This window comes from Cottoperca gobio, chromosome 13, assembly GCF_900634415.1.
Source record: "Cottoperca gobio chromosome 13, fCotGob3.1, whole genome shotgun sequence".
NCBI classification, from domain to species: Eukaryota; Metazoa; Chordata; class Actinopteri; order Perciformes; family Bovichtidae; genus Cottoperca; species Cottoperca gobio.
In genome coordinates, this window is record NC_041367.1 from 12,922,891 (window position 1) to 12,943,073 (window position 20,183).

A 20,183-nucleotide genomic window follows, 5' to 3' on the forward strand; every position below is an offset into this window, starting at 1 on the left:
ACAATGTAGAAGATTTAAACGTGTATATTAACCTACGATTTCATCTCATGGAACATCCTTTCCTTTATTTAGTGTAGTTTTTCAGCTTTCTCTCGTTTTCCAAAATATTGTAAAAAGATATAACCTCAGTACAAGTCACATCGTTATTTATGAGGCTTTGCAGGAGCATCATTATAGAAGATTACAAATTGCAGCAATTTACGGAGAAATTGTTTCCAGTTGTTGCCCTTAAGGCGTAGGGGTGTATTTGTCTTAATAAATGCCGTTACAAATGACTTTAATCTTTATTGGTAAGAGAGCAAACATTGCTACACTCTCTTAATTCACCATTATTAATGTAGTTTCAAAGTTTTTGTATTGCATGTAAGATACTTCTATCTTTTCTTAAAATATAACTTTGGAAACGGGAATATTACCTCAAATCAATTACATAGGGATTTATTGTTATTTAAGTATATGTCTCTGTTCCCCCTTTCTGTCAACATCCTCCCTCATCTCACTGTTTAATTTGTAGGAGGGCAGTAAAATCAGCACTACATCATACAAAAAAGTATCAAAGGCTCCCCTGTGGGTCTTACACATTGAAGAGCGGGGTAAAGAACTATTTTCACAGCTGAGGAGTTAAAACTGCGTGTATAATGATTATTTCTACTGCTGCCAGAGCCATGACCTTCTCTTGTAGGGTGAGGTACAACTGGATAATCCTAATGACCTTCATTACAGCAGCAATGTTAATAGCACTAGTACTGACAGATAGTTCTAAGCACCTTCGGCAGTGATGATTCATATATATGATGCAAGTTTAAAGGATTTTGGTGTATCAAATAGTACAACAAAAACATTAAAAAGACATGAACCATGTTTTCTTTTTTATTTCATTTTGTCTCTCATACTTTGTTAAAGTAGATACTACAAATAGATATACATATACTGTATTATTACAAATTAGCATAATGTATAACATTATTGTAAATTCTTGTGTACAACACAATAGATTGATAGTGTGTTTTTGACCAATGAACTGCACTGTGAATAGACATAAAGGGATCTATCATCAAAATATAAAAAGTATAATAAAGAAACCGGATATGATAAAAGCACTGTACTGTCCATACAGATATGTATCCAGTGTAAAACAAGCCTCTTTTGAACAGATCTATTTTCTTCCACTGTGTAATTTGACGAATTGCTCTTGAAAGATATTTTACTATATACATTGATCTGCCTGTAGTCTTTTTCATTTGCTGTTAAATGATAGAACAATATGTCATGACAGCAATGACTTCTGGCCAATGTCTGAAGAGAATTAAAAGCCTCTTGGGAGCCTTGTTTTTAACTTTCTTTCAATCTGGTACACACTTTTTTCTCCCTCTCTGTATGTGTTGTAATAGTATCCCTATGTGCGGCCTGGCCTGGTCAGAGAAATCACTTTACTTTTGACTAATTTTGACTGCCCCTTTTGCTCCCATGAGAACCACCCCAAATGAGAACCACCTATGAATTTCCAGACCCCCAATTCCAAAGTCACAATAACAACCTTCTAGCCCCAGCTTGCTTTTACAGTAAAAACAAAACATGTTATGAAATGTCTGTCCTTATAATATGTCTGTCGTTTCTCTTCTTATGCTCTGTTTATTTTTTCAATCCACATTTCTCACTTTTTAATATTATTCCACAAGCTTTGATCCTCACAAATCCACATGTGAAAACATGTACTGTACCTCTCAGACACAAGTGTCTGTTAATGTTTACATTCTCATATGCCATCGTCCCCCCTCCGTCTTGTCTTTTTCTCACAATATATGTACATATGTCACCTTTGAGTCTGTACCCAGGTGGTTCTTGGCCAGGCACTTGTATGTGCCAGAGTCTGAAGCTTTAGGCCTCTGAATGATAAGTGTGCCCTGAGGGTGGAGCAGTTCGCTACCCATGGGCCGGCCCTGTTCTGCCGCTGACAGAACTGAATGATCGGGCAACTCCCAGGTGATGTCTGGCTTGGGAATCCCAATGGCGGCACAGTTGAGCTGAATCGGTGTCCCGGTCACTGCCCTCACACTGGGAGGTGGCACTGTTGTGATCCGTGGAGGGTAGGCGATGATAATAACAGGGACAGTGAGCACAGCCTCCCCAGCATTGCTCCGCGCTCTGCAGATGTAGTTCCCTCGGTCATGGAGAGTAGTATCCTGAACAACCAAAGTACCGTTCTCTAGTAACTGGTAGCGCCCAAGGACTTGAGGCCGAGTAAGAGTGTGGCCACCAGGAATGGTCCAGCTAATTCTGGGTCTGGGACTTCCATCCGATAGACAATGAATGAAGAGAGGTTCTCCAGACACACTGCGTATTATGCCCCTAGGCCTTGTCAGGATGTAAGGCTTTTGTCCAACATCCAAAATGATTAGCTTCTCTATGTAGCCCATGAAATTCTTGGCACCACAGCGGTACTTCCCAGCATCTTCTATGCCTGAGTTGTAGATGACTAAAGTCCCATTGTTAACTAGGGGGTGGTTCCCAGTAAACCGTGTTCCATTTGGCAAAGTCCAACTGATATCTGGCATTGGGTGTCCATCAGCAGAGCAGTTTAGAACTGAGGTTTTCCCAATACGAGACACAATACGTTCGTTGAAAGGGTTCTTAAAGATCGGCCTTCTGAGAATACTGCTCACCTCAAGCTGCACCACCATTACTGCCTCTCCTCCATCATTCCTCGCCATGCAGATGAACTCAGCTGTATCAGTTGGCCGCACGTTACGAATCTCCAATGTCCCATTATGGTGGACATTAATCCTACTGCCAAAGTATGGTGCTTTTAGAAAGATGTTATCAGGCATGATCCAAGTGATACTAGGCGTAGGATCACCATCAGCCTTACAGTCTATTAATTTCCTGGAGTATTTAGCGGCTATATCTTTGATTACAGTCCTGTTCTGCCGGTAGCCATTGATCACTGGTGGATTCCCTTCCATATCAAGCTTGTAGACTTTTCTGTTTTCTCCAGCAGGGTTTCGAGCCATACAGATATACTCTCCAACATCAATAAGCTTCACATCCCTAATATCTAGGGAGCCATTGACGTGCATTAGGTAGCGTTCATTAGATGCTGCAATGACATCGTTGGTGGGTAACATCCACAGGATTTTGGGTTTGGGCTCCCCAAGTGCTTCACAGTCAAAACGGATGTTCTCTCCAGGCTTCACTCTGGCATATGTCTGACTGGTTGGACGTATCCTGGGGGCAGCGGTCACTATGGTGATATGTAAATGCATCTCATCCTTGCCCACCTGGTTCTCAGCATAGCAGGTGTAGTCCCCTTCTTCTGACATACCAACCTGGAAAAGCATAACACAGTGATGCAAATCTTTCAAATTTAGAATTTATTTTTAATGAAGAAAGATGACATGCCATTACATACCTGGTTTAGGAAGAGAGTTCCATTGTCAAAAAGTGTATAGCGCCGTGCTCGTCCTATTCCGCTGCTTGCATCAGACTGAAGAGCACTGTTGACCACAGTTCCGTCTGGTAGACCCCAGGAGATCTCTGGCTTTGGTGCTCCTGAGGCTTTACAGTCGACCTTAAAGTCATTACCGTAGGGTACCTGCTTTTTTCCATAGAGCTTCGGCTCTATCTTGGCTGGCTTCATTGACACACTGACCTTCATGAGTTGGAGATCATCACCAATCTTGTTTCGTGCCACACAGAGATAGTCTCCAGCATCTTTATCACTCACAGTGGTAACAATTAGTGTACCATTATCCAGGACCTGAATTCTGCTGCCCATCCTGGAAAAATACATGGCAGAAGATTAGAGAAACTTAGCATGTGGAAAGGACAGAATGAAGCCCCTTTAATTGTGGGGTTTCTTTTAGGAAGTTTTTCCTTGTGAGTGTCTAAGGACAGAGGGTGTCGTCACCTGTACAGTCTGTAAAGCACACTGAGACAAATGTATAATTTGTGATATTGGGCTATACAAATACATTTGATTGATTGATTGATCAAAAACATGTAAGCACTATTCACTAAAGTGTATGACAAGGACACATGACACACATAATATTTTCAATGTATGAGTTTCTGTACTGTTATAAAACTGGTAGTTAGAGAGTTCTGCAAATACTACTTCATGCACTATACCTTTTGAGAGCTAAGCTTGCACTAATGGCAATAGATCCACCACAGAGTTCATATAATTGTATCTCTGTGTCTGTGTGTTATTATTATTTTATGAGCTGACAAGTAAACTGAGCCAAGGCCTTGGCAATGAATTGAAAAACACTAGCCTTAGTCATGCATTTCTTATTAAAACATTTTTTGTCCTCAGCTGTTTTTCTCTATGATGTTGCATGCATAGAGGGAGGTCATAGACATCGTTAACAGATACAATACATACTGTAAGCAACTATTCTTAAGGCACTTTCTCATTTCTCTGTTGGAGATCAACATGTGACCTATCCTGTCATTTATTTTGTTAAGCAAATATTTCCAGCGTCAGCTGTTCTCTTTTGGAGAACACTGAAAAATATGCAGTATTTATGGAGATGGTTGTGAAGCTAATGTAGCGTGTTGGTAAAAATTCAGATGAGTAACCATCACATCAAGACACTGACTATATTATTCTGTACATTAGGGGGATAACCCAAACAACCAATGTAGGAAACCAAAAACTAGGAATTGTGGAAGCCTCAGACCAAATGCAAATCCATAGATTTGAGGTGTTTTGTGCATGAATTGGGACTAATTACTTAATCATGAAGTGAAGAAGTACACTCTTCTGAAAACAATAAAGCTTATTTTTCAACGTTTTGCACGGCCTTAAAACTATTAAGAAATGTTTATTCTGTTTTGTTCAAAACGTTAGCAATGTCTGTTGTAGCTTTTACTTATAAGTTTGCCGTAAATGTTTCTATCTATTCATATGTGCATTACTGCTACTGATCAAGACATGTTTACCTGTGCCACTGGTCCACTACCGCTTTAGAGGGCAGCCTCCAGATGATCCTGGGTTTAGGGTCTCCTGTAGCTGAACAGTTTAGTCTCAGCTGGTCCGCGAAGAACAACACTGTCACACGCTGGGATGTCTCCACTATTTGAGGAGCAGACTCTTGCCTCTCTACTGTCAGAGTCACTACCCTTCTCTCTGAGCCAGTAGAGCTGGTAGCAATACATTCATATTTGCCACTGTCTGTTGGAGTCACATCCTTGATGTGGAGGGTTCCATTCCCATACACTGATATCCTTGTATCACTGGCAGGTCTGTTGGATTGTACCATTGACCCATCATGGAGGACCCAGTGAATAGTAGGCTGAGGGCTGCCTTGGCCAGTGCAGGATAGCCACAGGTTTTGGCTTACACCTGCTTTCACCTGCTGACGTTTCTCCTCCACAATATCTGGGGGAGCTGCCACCACCTGCAGTCGAACTGTAGCGGTATCAGCTCCAGCTGGATTACTGGCGATGCATTTGTAATGACCTCTGTCATAAACAGATACCTGCTCAATGACCAGAGTCCCCTCAGCAGATACTAATACCCTTCCCTTCTCTGTGTTTTGACCCCTGACCTGGGTTCGGTTTGCCAGGATCCAAGATATCATGGGTGTGGGCCGACCTTCTGCTCTACATTTCATCTCCACAGTGTTTCCTGCATGAGACTTTATCTCACGCATTTTTGGCTCCAGGATGCGTGAGGGATAGGCCACCACAGAGAGGGTAACAAGAAGTTTATCTGATCCATAATTATTCTCAGCTAGACAAACGTACTGGCCACGATCCTTAATGTTGGCATTCTGAATCAACAGCGTGCCATTGCTCAACACCTCAAACTTGCCCATCCTCCCCTTAACAGTAACCGTGCTTCCTGAAGGAGAGAGAAAGAGAATTTCCACTTAAAAACATACCAAAACAATATTTCTAACATTACTGACACAAATACAGATTTAAAACAACAACAAAAAAAGCTTTGTTTTTCTAAATCAAACAATTAAATAAATAGTTTTTGTACCTGTGGTTAAGGAGAAGCGTTTCCAGGTTATAGCTGGCGGAGGGTTTCCAACAGCCTCACATGGCAGGAAAGCATCTGAATTGGATAAGACAGTAAAGCTGGCTGCATTGCCCCCAAGTATCTTAGGTTTGTTCGTCATGACCTTTGTAGTGGGTCCAGCAATATTGGCACTTGTAGCTTCATTGTCAGTGGCATGATTATAAACACTCAAGATAGCATTGTGTGTTCCTATGTTGGTGTATGTGACAGGGGTGTTGGTGTATCCCTGCTCAGCTGTCAGGATGGTCATTGTGTCAAGGTCTTTATCTGCAATTTCACTGGCACCACTACTCTGTACTGTAGGTCTGATTCTCCTCACTGGTGGCCTACCGGTGTTCCTCTGTGCTGGTGGTCTGATGTTGCTGTGGACTTTGGTCAGAGAGGTTGTGTAAGGCCCTTTTGTTGTAATTGGCATGAATATGGTGGTTGGAGTAAATGTGGATGAAGGGATCAAGGGTGTCTTGGTTGAAATAGAGGCTGGTAAACTGCTAGATGTGCCCCAGTCAAATTCCTCATATAAGTCGGCATCCTCCTTTGATGTTCGTTCAGGGAAAACAACTACTGGAGTTCTGTCCTCTTTCCTAGATGGTGTGTAAAGGGGCTTGGAGAGTGAAACAGTCCGTTGTGGTAGTGTGGTTGTCTCCATTGTAGTTTCCATAGTTGTAGTTAAAGCCTCAGTTGTGGTAGTAGGGTGTGATTTAGTGATTGCAGGTTTCTTGAAGGGTCTCCTGCCCCTTAAGGGCCTCCTTCTCCGTCCTTGCCGTCCTCTTGTCCCATCAGGCCTCTGTCTGGATACAAACAAATTATCAGGTCGTCCCCCAGACCCCGATGATAAGTCTTCATCAGTATTTTCAATTAAAGGTGGTTTGAAAGTAGGGGGGGAAGGTAGAGTCTGTAATTCTGGTGGTGTTTCAGCAGTGGTGGCAGACTTGGAGTAATAGGATCGGCTAGTAGTAGTTAGATGGAGGAAGCTGGGTTGCAGTGTTGTGAACTCAAAATCTGCAGAGGACAAATCTCCATAGTCCTCATCTAATGTGCCCTCTTTGCTTCCTGTGTGTCTGGATGGGGACAGAGTCTCAGGTTCAGAAAGGGAGTTTGAGCTGGTGGTGGGCATAGCAGCAGGCGTTGTGGTAGGGGTCACTGTTGTAGTGTCAGCTGTAGTTATAGTTTTTTGGGTGTTGAATGGCCTCTTTAGCCTACCCAGTATCTTTCCCCTCTCTCTGCCTCCAAACAGCCTGTTCCATGGAATTCTTCCATGAATAACATTAGAGGCAGTTGTAGTAGTGGTCGTGGTGGAGATTGACGGTTCTCTATTTGTGGTCAAAAATGGATCAATTGTAGGGTCAAATTCAGGGGCATCAGCAGAGGTTATGGAGCCGCTGGAAACCTCTGACCTAGAATCTTTGCGGGTGAATGGGGAATTTGAAGTAATGTAATAGTTTGTGGTAGAAGCTGCAGTTTTTTGTGTAGAGGTAGGCTTCTCTGTTCGGTGTAAAGATGGACTGGAGGGAGCTGTTGGTGTGACCACCTGTGGATCACTGGTTGCTTTCTTCTTTTTGTCTTCATCCCAGTCACAGTCTGGGGGGAAATTAAATTAAAAAAACAATGAAAAGGAATCACAGATATACACAATATCAGCTAAGGAAGCACACACTAAACAATTAAACAACAATTTAACAATGGCTCCATTTGAATATACAAAACAAGGTTACTTACGTGTGGTCAGTTCAATTCTATATGGCACCGTGGTATTCCCTTCCTTTTTCACTGAGGGTTGTTTAAGTTTATTGATGAAGGACTGTATGTCATTAATCCTGTTGGGTTTAATGATCCTCCTGCGGGCTTGGAAGGTCCTCCTGCGCCCTCCTCCTCTGCTGTTCTTGTGTGGGATGATACGGATCTGCTGCTGGGAGATGATGGTGGATCCTGCAGGCAGGCGTGGGGATTTGATTGTTTGGGTCGTGTGGAAGGTTATCTCATCTTTCTGTCTCTCTGTGGTGGTGACGGCTGTGAATGTCGTCTGGCTTTCTGGGTCTGTGGATGTGTGAACGACTAGCTCCACTGGGCCTGGTCCATCCATCATTGGAGTGACATGAGGGTCTGTGGTAAATGATAGCAACGACCCAGTGGACGTCTCTGACTCTGCAGGTAGTTGTCCTGAGAACTGGAGCTGAGTTTCTTGTGACGTGTCTGTCACAGTGAGTTGGAGAGTGACAGGGCGCCTGTTTGAGTCTTGCATGGTAGTTCTTTCAAAGGCATAAAAATCAGTGGTGTCATCAAAACTAGAAAGGCCTGCGTTGTGTAAAACTGTGTTATATGGTGTTGCTGCATCACTTTGACTTTCCCTCCTTTGTGATGGATAGTGTGTGAATGTGGACTTGATTGGTGTAGAATCTGACTGCATATATGACTCTGTTGTTAGTGTGTTTGTATTTTCTGTCACTTGACTTAAATCAATATGATTGCTGACTGTGGTTTCTACGCCAACTGTTTGATGTGCCTCCAATGTTGCTACATTACCACCCTCACCTGTCTGTGTGGTTGTCACAGTTTCAGGATGCCTGTTCTCTTGTCCAAATATTCTACCTATCTTTAGATTGTCTGTGGTTGCTTCGACTATTCTTGGCACAATGATGAGATGATCTTCACTATGAACATCACCTGATCCAATTTCACCATCACCAGAAAGACCAGTATTTGAGTTATCATATTTTACCTCCTCTTTCTCTGTGCCAGTCTTTATTCTTGATCCATCTAGTGTCTTTTTCACAAACTCAGCAAATTTGTTTGGGTCCACTTTCCTGGAAGCTTTATCAAACACCCTACTACTCCAGATGCGTCTGTTGCTGACTGGCCCCTTCCTTCTCTGTCCAAGTCTACCTCCAGTACCTCCTCTACCCTGTGACCTTTGTCTGGGGTACGGTCGATCTGAGGTTATGGTCCTGGATTCCTGAATTCTTCTGTCAGAGGGACTGGAAGAGGGGATCTCATTGAGGGTGGCTGTGTTTTCAGTCAAGCTAAGGTCAACTTTGAACTCCATTTCCTCCCCTAAACCCTCATTGTCCAAAACTGTGACCTTTTCAAATGTTTCTCCAGTCACTGTCAACTGAGACACCAGCAGATCAACTCCCAGGTGATTAGAAACCAAACACCTATAAAATCCTCGGTCCCTCGCCGTGAGACCCTGAATCAGCAAGGTTCCATTCTCATACACTTTCCTGTTCCCTTGAGACTTGTCCAGTACTGAGTTGTCAGGGAGTATCCACTGGACTGAGGCCTCAGGACTCCCTAAAAAGCTGCAGTCAAAAAACAGATTTTCACCCAATGGCCGTGAGATTTGGACACCATTGACCTCAGCCTCCTCCACATCTGGGGACAGAACTGTCACTCGAAAGACAAGAATATCTGCATCCAGGTAGTTTGTGATTATGCACCGGTAGAGGCCAATGTCTGAAGCATCTGCACCCCGTAGAGTGAGCTTCCCTTCAGCAGTGATTATGATCCTCCTAGTCGTCACTGGAGTAAGGAGCTCTGACCTTACTTCCATCTGGTAAAATCCACTCCAACAAAGGCTTTGGCTCACCCTGGATTTGACAGCTCAATTGCACCACACCACCTATGTCGAAAATCAAATAAATATTTCATTACAGTAATTATTTCTTTCATATTCAAAAATATAAAACGAGTTATGAAATGTTTACAGTGCTTTCTGTTTGGGCAATTGGCTCAGTAGACTTTTAGGGATCAGTTAAGAGTTAGCTAATTTATTAAGCATGGATCTCTAACTCTCACCTGTAAGTACAGTGTGCTCAGTCTGGGTTTGATTATTTCGCTTGATCATGGTCCAGGAATAGCGGTCCCTCTTAGGTGATGTGTTTTCCACACGTAGGTTGACCAAAGAATGGTACTTAATGTGCAGAGTAGAGAAAGTCGTAGTAGTACGGTCCAGCTGGAAGCTCACCTCACCCTGCATCAACCATGCAGGGGAGGCTTTAATCTCAGCCTCAATGTTTGTGTGAATTCCTTCTTCTCCGTCCTTTGTTTTCACCTGACTATACCTGTACACCATTTCTGGGCTTCTGGCCAGCATTAAGCCTCTCTCCAGTGTCATGGGAGAGTCACTGTAGGTTGCCAGGATCTGCCACAGCTGCTGTATGTGTTCAGAGTCAATGTTACACACCAAATATGTAGTTATGTCAGCTGTAAGCATGGTGACATTGTTTCCCTCCTCCTCCTCCTCCAAGGTTTGTGTCAGGTTCTCTAAAGCAGAGGGCCTCTGGACAGTGCAGGATAGACTGGCATCATTGTGAAGCTGGTCTGTCAGGTTCATTTGTAAGGAGCCTAATGGAGCAATGAAATCCTTGGGTGAAACTGGGGTAAAGTCCCCCTCATCCAGGCTGATGTTGTTCTGTTTTAGATGGGGTTGGATCCAGGGTTTGGTACAAGTGAAGGCATCACCAGGGAGAAGGGATAGAGGTCTGTTGTGGTAAGGGGCAGGATTTACACAAACAGGACACAGCAGGCCTCTTGGATATCTCCTGTCTCGCTTGCATTTCAGCACATCTGGAAACATTTAAATTGAGGTGTAGGGTTTAGTTGGTTGCATGTGAGAAAATAACATTTACAATTTCCACATTATGGGCCAGCCAAACCAAAACTGATCAGGAAAACTTGTGAACCAGAAACGATCATCATAATAATAATATTAATAATAATAATAATAATAAATTGTATTTGTAAAGCGCCTTTCCAAGCTAAAAGCAATCTCTGTATGTATCATCATACAGAAATGTTTTTTTATTAGTTGACTTTTACATTTGCCAAGTCATGAAGGGAGACTATAACTTTTGTTTCTCTGTGTCTTTAGAGTTTTATGTAGCACTCAAGATGAGAAGAAGACATGATCTCTACCTCCGGGGATGTCTTTGCAAAGACTTATATATTTAATTCCCTTAAATATGCCTTTTGTTCTTGGGAAAGCACTATTAACTCGTAGGAGAAAAACATACCACTTTAAGTCTAAGTAGAATATGACCTATTAAAGTACTATTTCAGTTAGCTACCAGTTACCAGATGTGTCTTATCAAAGCTGCTAGCAAATGTAGCGTCACAAGGTTTCAGATCTAGTTTTCTTTTGCATATATGTCTGGGAAAATGTTTCAATAAAGAAAGAGGGGGTTCTCTTACAGTTCTAGAAATTCTTTCAGACTGTTCTCACTTCTTACCTGTGTTCCTTTTTGCCCACACTAAGAACCACTTCATACGACAATCACATGTCCATGGGTTGCCGTGAAGGAAAAGGTTCTCTAACTGGCTGCAGCCTGAGAAGATATCCTCAGGCAGAGTGGTGAGGAGATTGTCCGACAGGTGGATATTTCTCACGGAGGACACCTTGAACACCTGGCTGTGTCTCAGTGTGATGAATGTGTCTGGGTGGAGCTGCTGGAGATGGTTACCCTCCAGATGGACCAACTGAAGTTTAGTTAGGCCGTAGAAGGCCTCTGGGTTGATGAACTCAATGTTGTTGTGGTCGATGTGGAGTCTCAGCAGACTGTCGAGGCCTTTGAACGTCTCTTTCTTGAGCTCCTTTACTTTATTAAAGGACATCTTCAGGACCTGTGAGACAATGATTGAGAAGAATGTTGACTTAAGACTATTATATCAACATCCAAATACAATACAAATAAAGTGGAAGATAATGCCCCACAACAATGCTGTCTTTGTGATGCTTGTGGAGTTTATTTTTTTGAGAGGACTGTGCCAGAGAGGAATTGATGTAGCTCTATTTCTAAGTCAAATGTTGGTGGTGCTGATGTACTGAACTACGTTGTACTGTTATACTACTAATCTTTTAGTCGATCTGTTATAAATCCAATTACTTAAACATCAAACATCAGTGAAAGTAACAATTACATTTGTGATATGTGTGTGTGTCATTATGTACAAGTATTGAACTAAACCATGGGATACTGGCAGGCTTTTCACACTACTGTATGCTTTTGATATTTTATAAACACATGGTTTTACCTGTAAAGACTTGAGGTCTTGGAATGCTCTGTCATCAATACTGTGGATAGTGTTGCTATGCAGCATCAACAACTCTAAGTTCTCAAGTCCTGAAAGATCATTTTCTCTCAAGACAGTTATACTGTTGTACCTGGAAACAGAGAAATGAAAAACAGACTTCAGCTAATCATCTGAAATGTACCACATACTATTTTATGGAAGTTAATGAAGAATGTAAACCGTTTAATTTGAAGTGTTTTCAATTACTATTCCAGATTAGACCTCTGCTCAGGTTGAAGATGAGAGAGCTATGCTGGTGCAGTATTGATGATTTCACCATAATGCATTTTCTTACAATAAACATTAACGAGTATAAGCTGTCCTGCCCTTACATGTACAAATAAAAAGGTTTCGGAGATTAAGCGCAGTCTGTAAATGTCCATACAGTCATGAGAGGTCTAATCACAGAAATCAATGAAAACACTTGTGTGGGTGAATCATAGGTTTGAATGCCTTAATATTGACATATTAGGTATCAGTTTTGGGCTTTAGACTTCTTACTGATTCCAGTTTAGCAATTTGCATTATTATCAATCCCTTTGACAAGATATTAGAAAATATTCACATATATTATATTCATTATTATTTAATTGTATATTTATATTAACCTTTTCTAAAGATGAGTATCCTTTATTACTAGTATCCAACTCGTAACTTTCAATAGATCAATATCTCTTATATATACTGTGTATATATGTATATATATATTCTAAACACACATATATATATATATATATATATATATATATATATATATATATATATATATATATATATAGCTTTAACTTTGGCAGGGAATTTTGCAAGGTCAGTCCAATGAAGAGCAGTTGTGCTCAAAACATCACCTAGGTGCAAAAATAAGTGAAGTTTTGAGCTATTTATTCATATTACAATTATGTCACCACAGGTAATGTAGAAATACAACTGGTCTAAGTGTTTCCTCCCTGACAGGTAAAAAGAGACGGGAATCAGGTCATAGACTGTACACTATGCCCACACTTTTTTTCCTATCCTGACAAATCCATCTGTGTCTTACCACAGCTTGAGAACAGGTCTAATCAGGCAAAGTAAGTGAACACACCTGTGCGTGCATAACATACAGTATGTTGTGCATTATCTTGAAAAGATGTATACAAAGTTTGAATCAGTTAATTAAAAAAGAAATTGGTAACCTGTGGAAACACCTCAACAAACTTAAAGAGACAATCATTTATCCACATCAGGTAAGGTAATTTTAAAAAAAAAGTTTACCTGTAGGACAGCCCTGGTAAACATCTGGAAGTTAACTAAAAGACAGAAGCTAGCTAGTGGCTACAGAACAGGGCGGGACTTTAGCTCTTCATTGGCCACCAGTAAACTGACCAACGGGGCAATTTAGCTGAAGACAGTAGTTGTTTTGAAATGTGTATTAGCCTATATAGCCTACACATGTGTTACTTTTACCTGCGATGGCTTAGCTTTGTTAGTTTAAAGTCTGGAAAGGCAGTCGCTAAACATGTTTGTGCTTATACAGTGTGTGGTTTCAATCCATCAATTGCAATTAGTCTTCCCCTAGAGTATCTGCATTTCTCAAATCTGTTAAAAGCTGCAAAGAAAGTGAAAGCTCACCCGAGGTTAATTCTTTCCACAGCTGGCTGGATGTGGTCAGGTATTGCGGTCAGGTATCTGAAGGTGCAGTGCACTTCAGTGGGAACGTGGCAGGCGCATGATTTGGGGCAGTCCCCGCTCGTCGGCTGCACAGCTGCCAAGAACAACAGCGCCTTCAGCAGCCACCTCCACAGGTATGAAGCGCTGCAGCCACACACACTCATTGTGCACGGGGATGGGGCTTCAGCTGCACGGACAAGGGGGGTTAGACTTTGTTATGAAGCATTAATGAAACCCACCTGGAGAGAGAAGCACAGTGAGTTGAAGCATTACTCCAAAATAAATGACAATAATAGATAGATATATGGATAGATAGATGGATATATATATATATATATATATATATATATATATATATATATATATATATATATATATAGATAGATAGATAGATAGATAGATAGATAGATAGATAGATAGATAGATAGATAGATCACTCAACACCTATCACTCAACCTTTTTAAATGTCGTATTCCCAATTCATAAGTAGGCTATTTGCATATTCATATATTATTTGTATGCATTAGGAAAACAATGTTGATACAGTAAGAGCACACATATTTAGGATTGTACTAAAGTAAAAAGAAAAAAATAATTACCTACGGTTTATTTTCCGCACTTGAAAAGCTGCTGCTACACTTATAATGTAAAAATCCCGATGAAAGAGTAATAAGTCCACATTCAGTTTCAGTAGTTCTCCAGTGTGATTCCTCAGTTGTGTCCACTGTGTCTGAGGCTCAGAGGGACGGGAGTCACTTCTGTGTGCGCGCCTGCAGTTGAGCGCACACGTTGGTCTTCCCCGCCCCCCTGTAATCTGCTGTAATGTAATCCTAGAGTAACTGCAACCATGAAATACTCAAAGAAGTGGTCTGCCGTCAAGACAATAATGTTACATGTTTTTAGAAGTAGGCCACCAAAATGTTTGGCACATAAAAACATCTTAGAAGAAGAATCTAAATTCTTCCCTGATATGATTTATTAGATATAGCTCCTGAATGCATGCTTGATCTTGGCCCTCAATGATAGTAATATGTTCTCTTTGTTAAACCTTTTGTGTCCGATGAAAGCACCATTCAGTCATGATGGTTATGGAGAAATGTGTTTCAGATTAGCTCAATAAACATTTCAATTTCTTCTCTCCCAACAAATGGGTCATTAGAATCCTTTGTTTTTGTGTGTGTTTTTTACTTCTGATAAAAACCACAAACCATCATTCCAGGCATGAGGGGCCCAGTTTCATTTTTGTCTTTTTCCTTAAATCCAATTATTTTGACTGGTTTGTTGAATTCCAAGAGTCCCTCTGTGCCCACAAATCAGCAAAGAGGCCAAAGGCTTTTCCTTCACATGCGTGGTTTACAGTCACTGAAAGGACATGTCTGTGTTTTTCTGATTTAATGGTGAATTCCCAGCATGAAATGTGAAAAAGAAACAAGGATAGAGGTACATTCTTATGATATAGTTTCATAAAGCACCCCGAACAACTGACTCATCTCCAGTTTAAAGTCTGCATGTCATCTGTATTTGTTGATGACTCACTGTGGCTGTCTCCATCAACATTTCAGAGTCACGCGTTGCAAGCACTATTCATGAAACAGCTCAAGCTGTCGTTAAATCATACAACGTGTGTTTTGGCCTTAAAAAACCTCCCTCAAAGCTGCCGGTTAACGACATCCCAAATCAACACCATTAAACATCAACAAACATGCAAACACTTTGAACACAAATGCATGCACACAGACACACAGACACACACACACACACACACACACACACACACACACACACACACACACACACACACACACACACACACACAATATAACCTTTCAGTCATATTTAAACAACAAAAAGCAATGAGATCTGAACTTCATTTCAAACTTCATTGTGTTGGTGGACTAACAATTAGCATGGAATGGTTTATGGGGATGTCTTTCATCAGTTACCTCAGGTCACAGGCTTGTTTACTTGAACATCTGGACAACACACCAACCCATGTGGACAACAACACCTCTTCAATTCTCTTCCCCGATGCCTAAATCACATTGTTTTGCTTCGATGTGTAATGTTTCTCACCCAGAAAGCGTCTTTATGAAGAGTAATGCAAGTCATTGGGGTTAAGACATTCTCGTAAACGTTAACACTATATCTACCAACTGTTATGAGAGAAGACTATTAATCAAACAAACGTGTATAACAGTTGGTGTTGGGATTTTCTATTCTCCTCTTTCCAAAATAATCCTAAAACAAACAACACTTAAATGATTTATGCAGGATTTCATGCATGTTTCAAAATCCCAATAAAAGTGTATTTGTTCTGCTAACAGAGCAGAATCTTTCTTCTAGGAAGGCTCGATTATATATCTAATTATATTTAGATCTAAGTCATCATTATAACTGAAGAATTCAACCTCTTCTTCGCACTGACAAGAGGCTCTGTGGGTCGAGAGGAGATGATGGGACGAGCATAGCTTGCAACAGGTTGTGTGTGTGGGTTTACATGTGCGTGTGTGGCCAGTGCAATATGATTTGTTTGTTTGTGATTTTGCTGATCACAAAGTTGAATCTGGTCCATCTTTTTTCTTGCCAAGGAAACTGTTTCCCTTTGGCTTTAATTTACTCCATACGATAGTGTACTACAAGGGCAGCTGTATTACTCTTCAAGCTGCAATACTTAAAAGGTTTTGGAGGTAAAATTGGGATTCCTGGTGGTTTTGAATAACTTTGATATTGCAGCTTAAGGGAATTCCACATGTTTGCATACACAGTTTATCTCCTCGCTGATAAATGATAAACTGATATTGCTCTCTTCTTCTCTGTCCTCTCAGGCTGAAGGGAGTGTGGAAGAACGAGCAGGCTGTTAAAAGTCACAGCTAGCTGGTAGGCTCTGAGGAATCTGTAGACACATACAGCATTGGCCTCGGCTCCTAACCCTCACGGCTCGGTTATGACTGGGGGCCCACCTCTGTGGGAGGTGAATGACAGGAATAGTGTGGTTTGGAAAAAATATCACCTTACAAGAGACAGCCTTTCAACATCCTTCACATGTTTTTCCTCATGTGTGGAATTCTCTTTTAATAATTCAGCACATTGTGCTTCTGTTTCTTTCCCTTACATACATTAATATTTCTGATTAGACAAATAAAGGTATTTGTAATCTCCAGTAGAGACTGATGTCCCTATGTAAGCTGGCACATGGTTTTACTTGAAGTCTATCTAAACTTTATATGTCTAAACATTAGTTTGAAGGTGTGCTGGCTTCAGCAGCATGTTTCACACAGTGGTAAACAAACAGAGAATACATCTTTAACAGTTTGGATGAGGAAACATACGCATCTAAGTGACTTTAGCACATGAAGGGCCCACATTCGGGTAGTTTGAAAAAGGGATTACAAGATGCAAGCCCAGCAGACATAGGGCAGCAATTTGTGGACAAATAGTTTTGGAGTTTTTTCTTTCTTTACTTTGAAGGTCTTGGTACAATACAAGATGAAGGAGAAATGGCCGGCAACACATTTGGTTTCTCAACTGTTCAGTCAACCATTTCAGGCAAGTATGATCTGGAAGCTCTCCATCCAACATTTCCACCAAGCTTTTTCTCTCTGTTTATTTTCTTTTTCCGCACAAAACAGATCATGATTGCGAAGTTATTTCACTCAAAAAAAGGCTGTTATGTGACAAGTTAAATGATTAAACATCTTCCAGTAGTTGTCCACTGTTGTTTTTGTTACTCTTACAGATTCAAAAATCCCTCCACAGTTGTTGAAATGCTTCCAAATAGAGAAAGTGCACTTTAATAGAAATGCTTTGATATGAAAGTGCAACACTCTTACTTAGTTGCGAGTGAGCTGGTTAGGAATAAAAGCAACAACTGCCTGGTTATTTGTGAGCATCTCTAAGTCCTGTATCTGTAGGACACTGACCTTTTGTTAGAGAGCTTAAGCCTCTGCTCACACTTGGCTTCAGATGCTTTGATGAGAAACATGTGTGATGATTTTTGTGAACAAGGCCTTCTGTTGGTGTGTGAGTGGGTCTATTTCATGCCTCATGTGTTTTGTTTAAATAAGTTCCACTACTCCATCAATTTGAGATATGCACCCGTTGCTCCGAACAGACCTACATCATCAAAGCATCTAGTACTTCTTAATGCTTCACTTGTTATTACAAACTGGATTGTTATGGACATTTTGATGGAACGTATAGTTTGCAAAACATGCCAGTTGTAAAGTCATGTATGATTTACATTTTGCAATTTCATTAATATTAAAGGTATTATTAATGTATAAATAAGCGGTTAAAGGTGAAAAATGGAGATTGAGGATTTTGAATCCTCTTTTAATGTTCACACATGTACACAGCAGAGCACACACAGTGACATGTAGACTCTGCATTTAACCCATCCTTGTATTAGGAGAACATACATTTCCATGTATATAATTGTATAATAATAAGTGTATTGCAGTCTAATGTTCAATCAATCTGGAAGTTATGCAATATTTAAATTCTGGGCTTTGTATTGTAATGGTGAGAACTACAATTAAGAGGTTATGGCTTTATTAAACTGCAGTAAAATGTCACTTGACTTTTATCAACGTAATGCTACCAAGACTTCAGCAATATATGGAAGTCATGTATGCGTTCCCTCAGTGTGTGCAGTCACATACCGATATGTGTGTGTGTGTGCGTGTGTCTGTGTGTGTGTGTGTGTGTGTGTGTGTGTGTGTGTGTGTTGAGCGTTTGAACGTAGGCCTGAGATGTTCATGTGAAGTTTTCTTTTAAGTGTCAAACACATTCCAGCGCTTGAGAATTTCCCAACATTACCAAACGGACTCTCCCACAACTGTTTCACTCGTACATTGTTGTGATTTATTGATCGATTATATCATTAAATCATCAGCCAGTATGTTTTTATAAGTATCCTTTCCTTAATTAATATATAATCACTGCATAATTATAGTATATCATATTTGTATTAACTGTAATAGTGTTATTTATTTTGTATCATGGGCTCAAATCAGGGATTATCGGACACTGTATGCCATGCAGTGTATAGATACTCTTTTACAGCTCACAGCTAACTGGGCTTTCTGCTGAGTCTTAGTTAGAGTTTGGAATTTGGTGATATTTTTACCCAGAAATGTTATTTGATCCCTCAAAATCCACAATGCTGTTTGGTTTTGACCTAGTCACTGCTGATTTACAAACATGTCACTGACTGTCATCTGTGTCAGTGAGCATGTAAATCACAGAAGTGGGGAAATAGTTTGGTCTGCATGGAGGATGAATATGATAGTGAACAAATGCTGGAGATTCTCCACAGGCTGCTCGATGAGTTCACGATGAATCTTTGTTTTCCAGCTCTGAAATCAGCAGGACATTCTCCTTGTAATGACTGTATGTGAGTGTTTGAGGACCAGTGAGTATTTTAGTCTTTAAGACAAAACTAAACCAGATGGTTGGATGTTGGCCTTACACAAACACAGAGGTTAGAAAACATGAGTGAGAACGACACATTTATTTCCACTTATTTTCTATAGAGCCTTGGCAAAACTCTGTTTGGCTCTGTTTGAATTTATCCGTGATCCATCCCTTCTTAACACAGACAGCAGAGTCTGCAGCGTAGACTGGAAGCAGCAGTCAGTGGACTAATTACAGTTAGTCTGTGTGTGTAAATGTATCTGTCAGGGCATAGATGGGAATAACTGGAAATTGTAGATTCAGTTCTGGAGAAATACATTGTAATGAGAAATGTATCGTTGCCAACGATGACATTAAATTGTACTAATGACGTAAGCACTGAGTTTACAATGACATTTATAATATCAGTTACTTGTATTTGTCTCTCCTTTAGCAGTCAATCAATGTTGGCTGGCTTCACTACCAATGCTGCTGTCTGTCAACGGGATGATGTTTTTCTCTAATGATAATTCAAACTTTCCAAACATTTCATACACTTCAAACCATTAAACAAAAACAGTGGCAATGTTGCAAGTGTTGTAAAATTGCTTTTGTAATTATATATAACAGTCTGTATTTTTACATTTACATTTATAATGTATAATGTCTTTCAAGCTACTGGATGCCTAAATTTCCCTCGGGATGAATAAAGTATCTATCTATCTATCTAACAAACTAAATGCCGTTCTGTAGTTTCTCACAAATCCTGCTTGCTGTTTTTAACAAGACTGACAGTATACTTTGTTCCTGGTACAATTTGCTAAACTATCAATTTGCCTTCCACTTAAGTCTACTTATTACAAGGTGTAAGACCTGTGTTGGTTAATTCTACTTGCAAACGTCTGTAAGTGCCCAAGATTTGTCAATATTTGTGAGTTTGTGGAATCTATACTCTTTACACATTGGATCGATAAGCTGAGAAATGTAATATTTTTTATTGGGTTAATAGTGTTTGCTGTAACGCAGATCAACATCGTAGATGGTT

General features: G+C 40.5%; 1 protein-coding gene across 1 annotated transcript; it reads right to left on the minus strand.

The window, feature by feature from the left end:
* Window positions 1-1,010: 1,010 nt before the first annotated feature.
* Window positions 1,011-13,908, minus strand: igsf10 (immunoglobulin superfamily, member 10). Its single transcript, XM_029446703.1, is given in 10 exon segments — window positions 1,011-3,326; window positions 3,410-3,776; window positions 4,945-5,848; window positions 5,993-7,609; window positions 7,748-9,539; window positions 9,541-9,647; window positions 9,824-10,594; window positions 11,257-11,647; window positions 12,059-12,188; window positions 13,706-13,908. Coding segments are annotated over 10 exon segments (7,815 nt in total). The 3' UTR covers window positions 1,011-1,793.
* Between the last annotated feature and the right edge of the window lie 6,275 nt (window positions 13,909-20,183).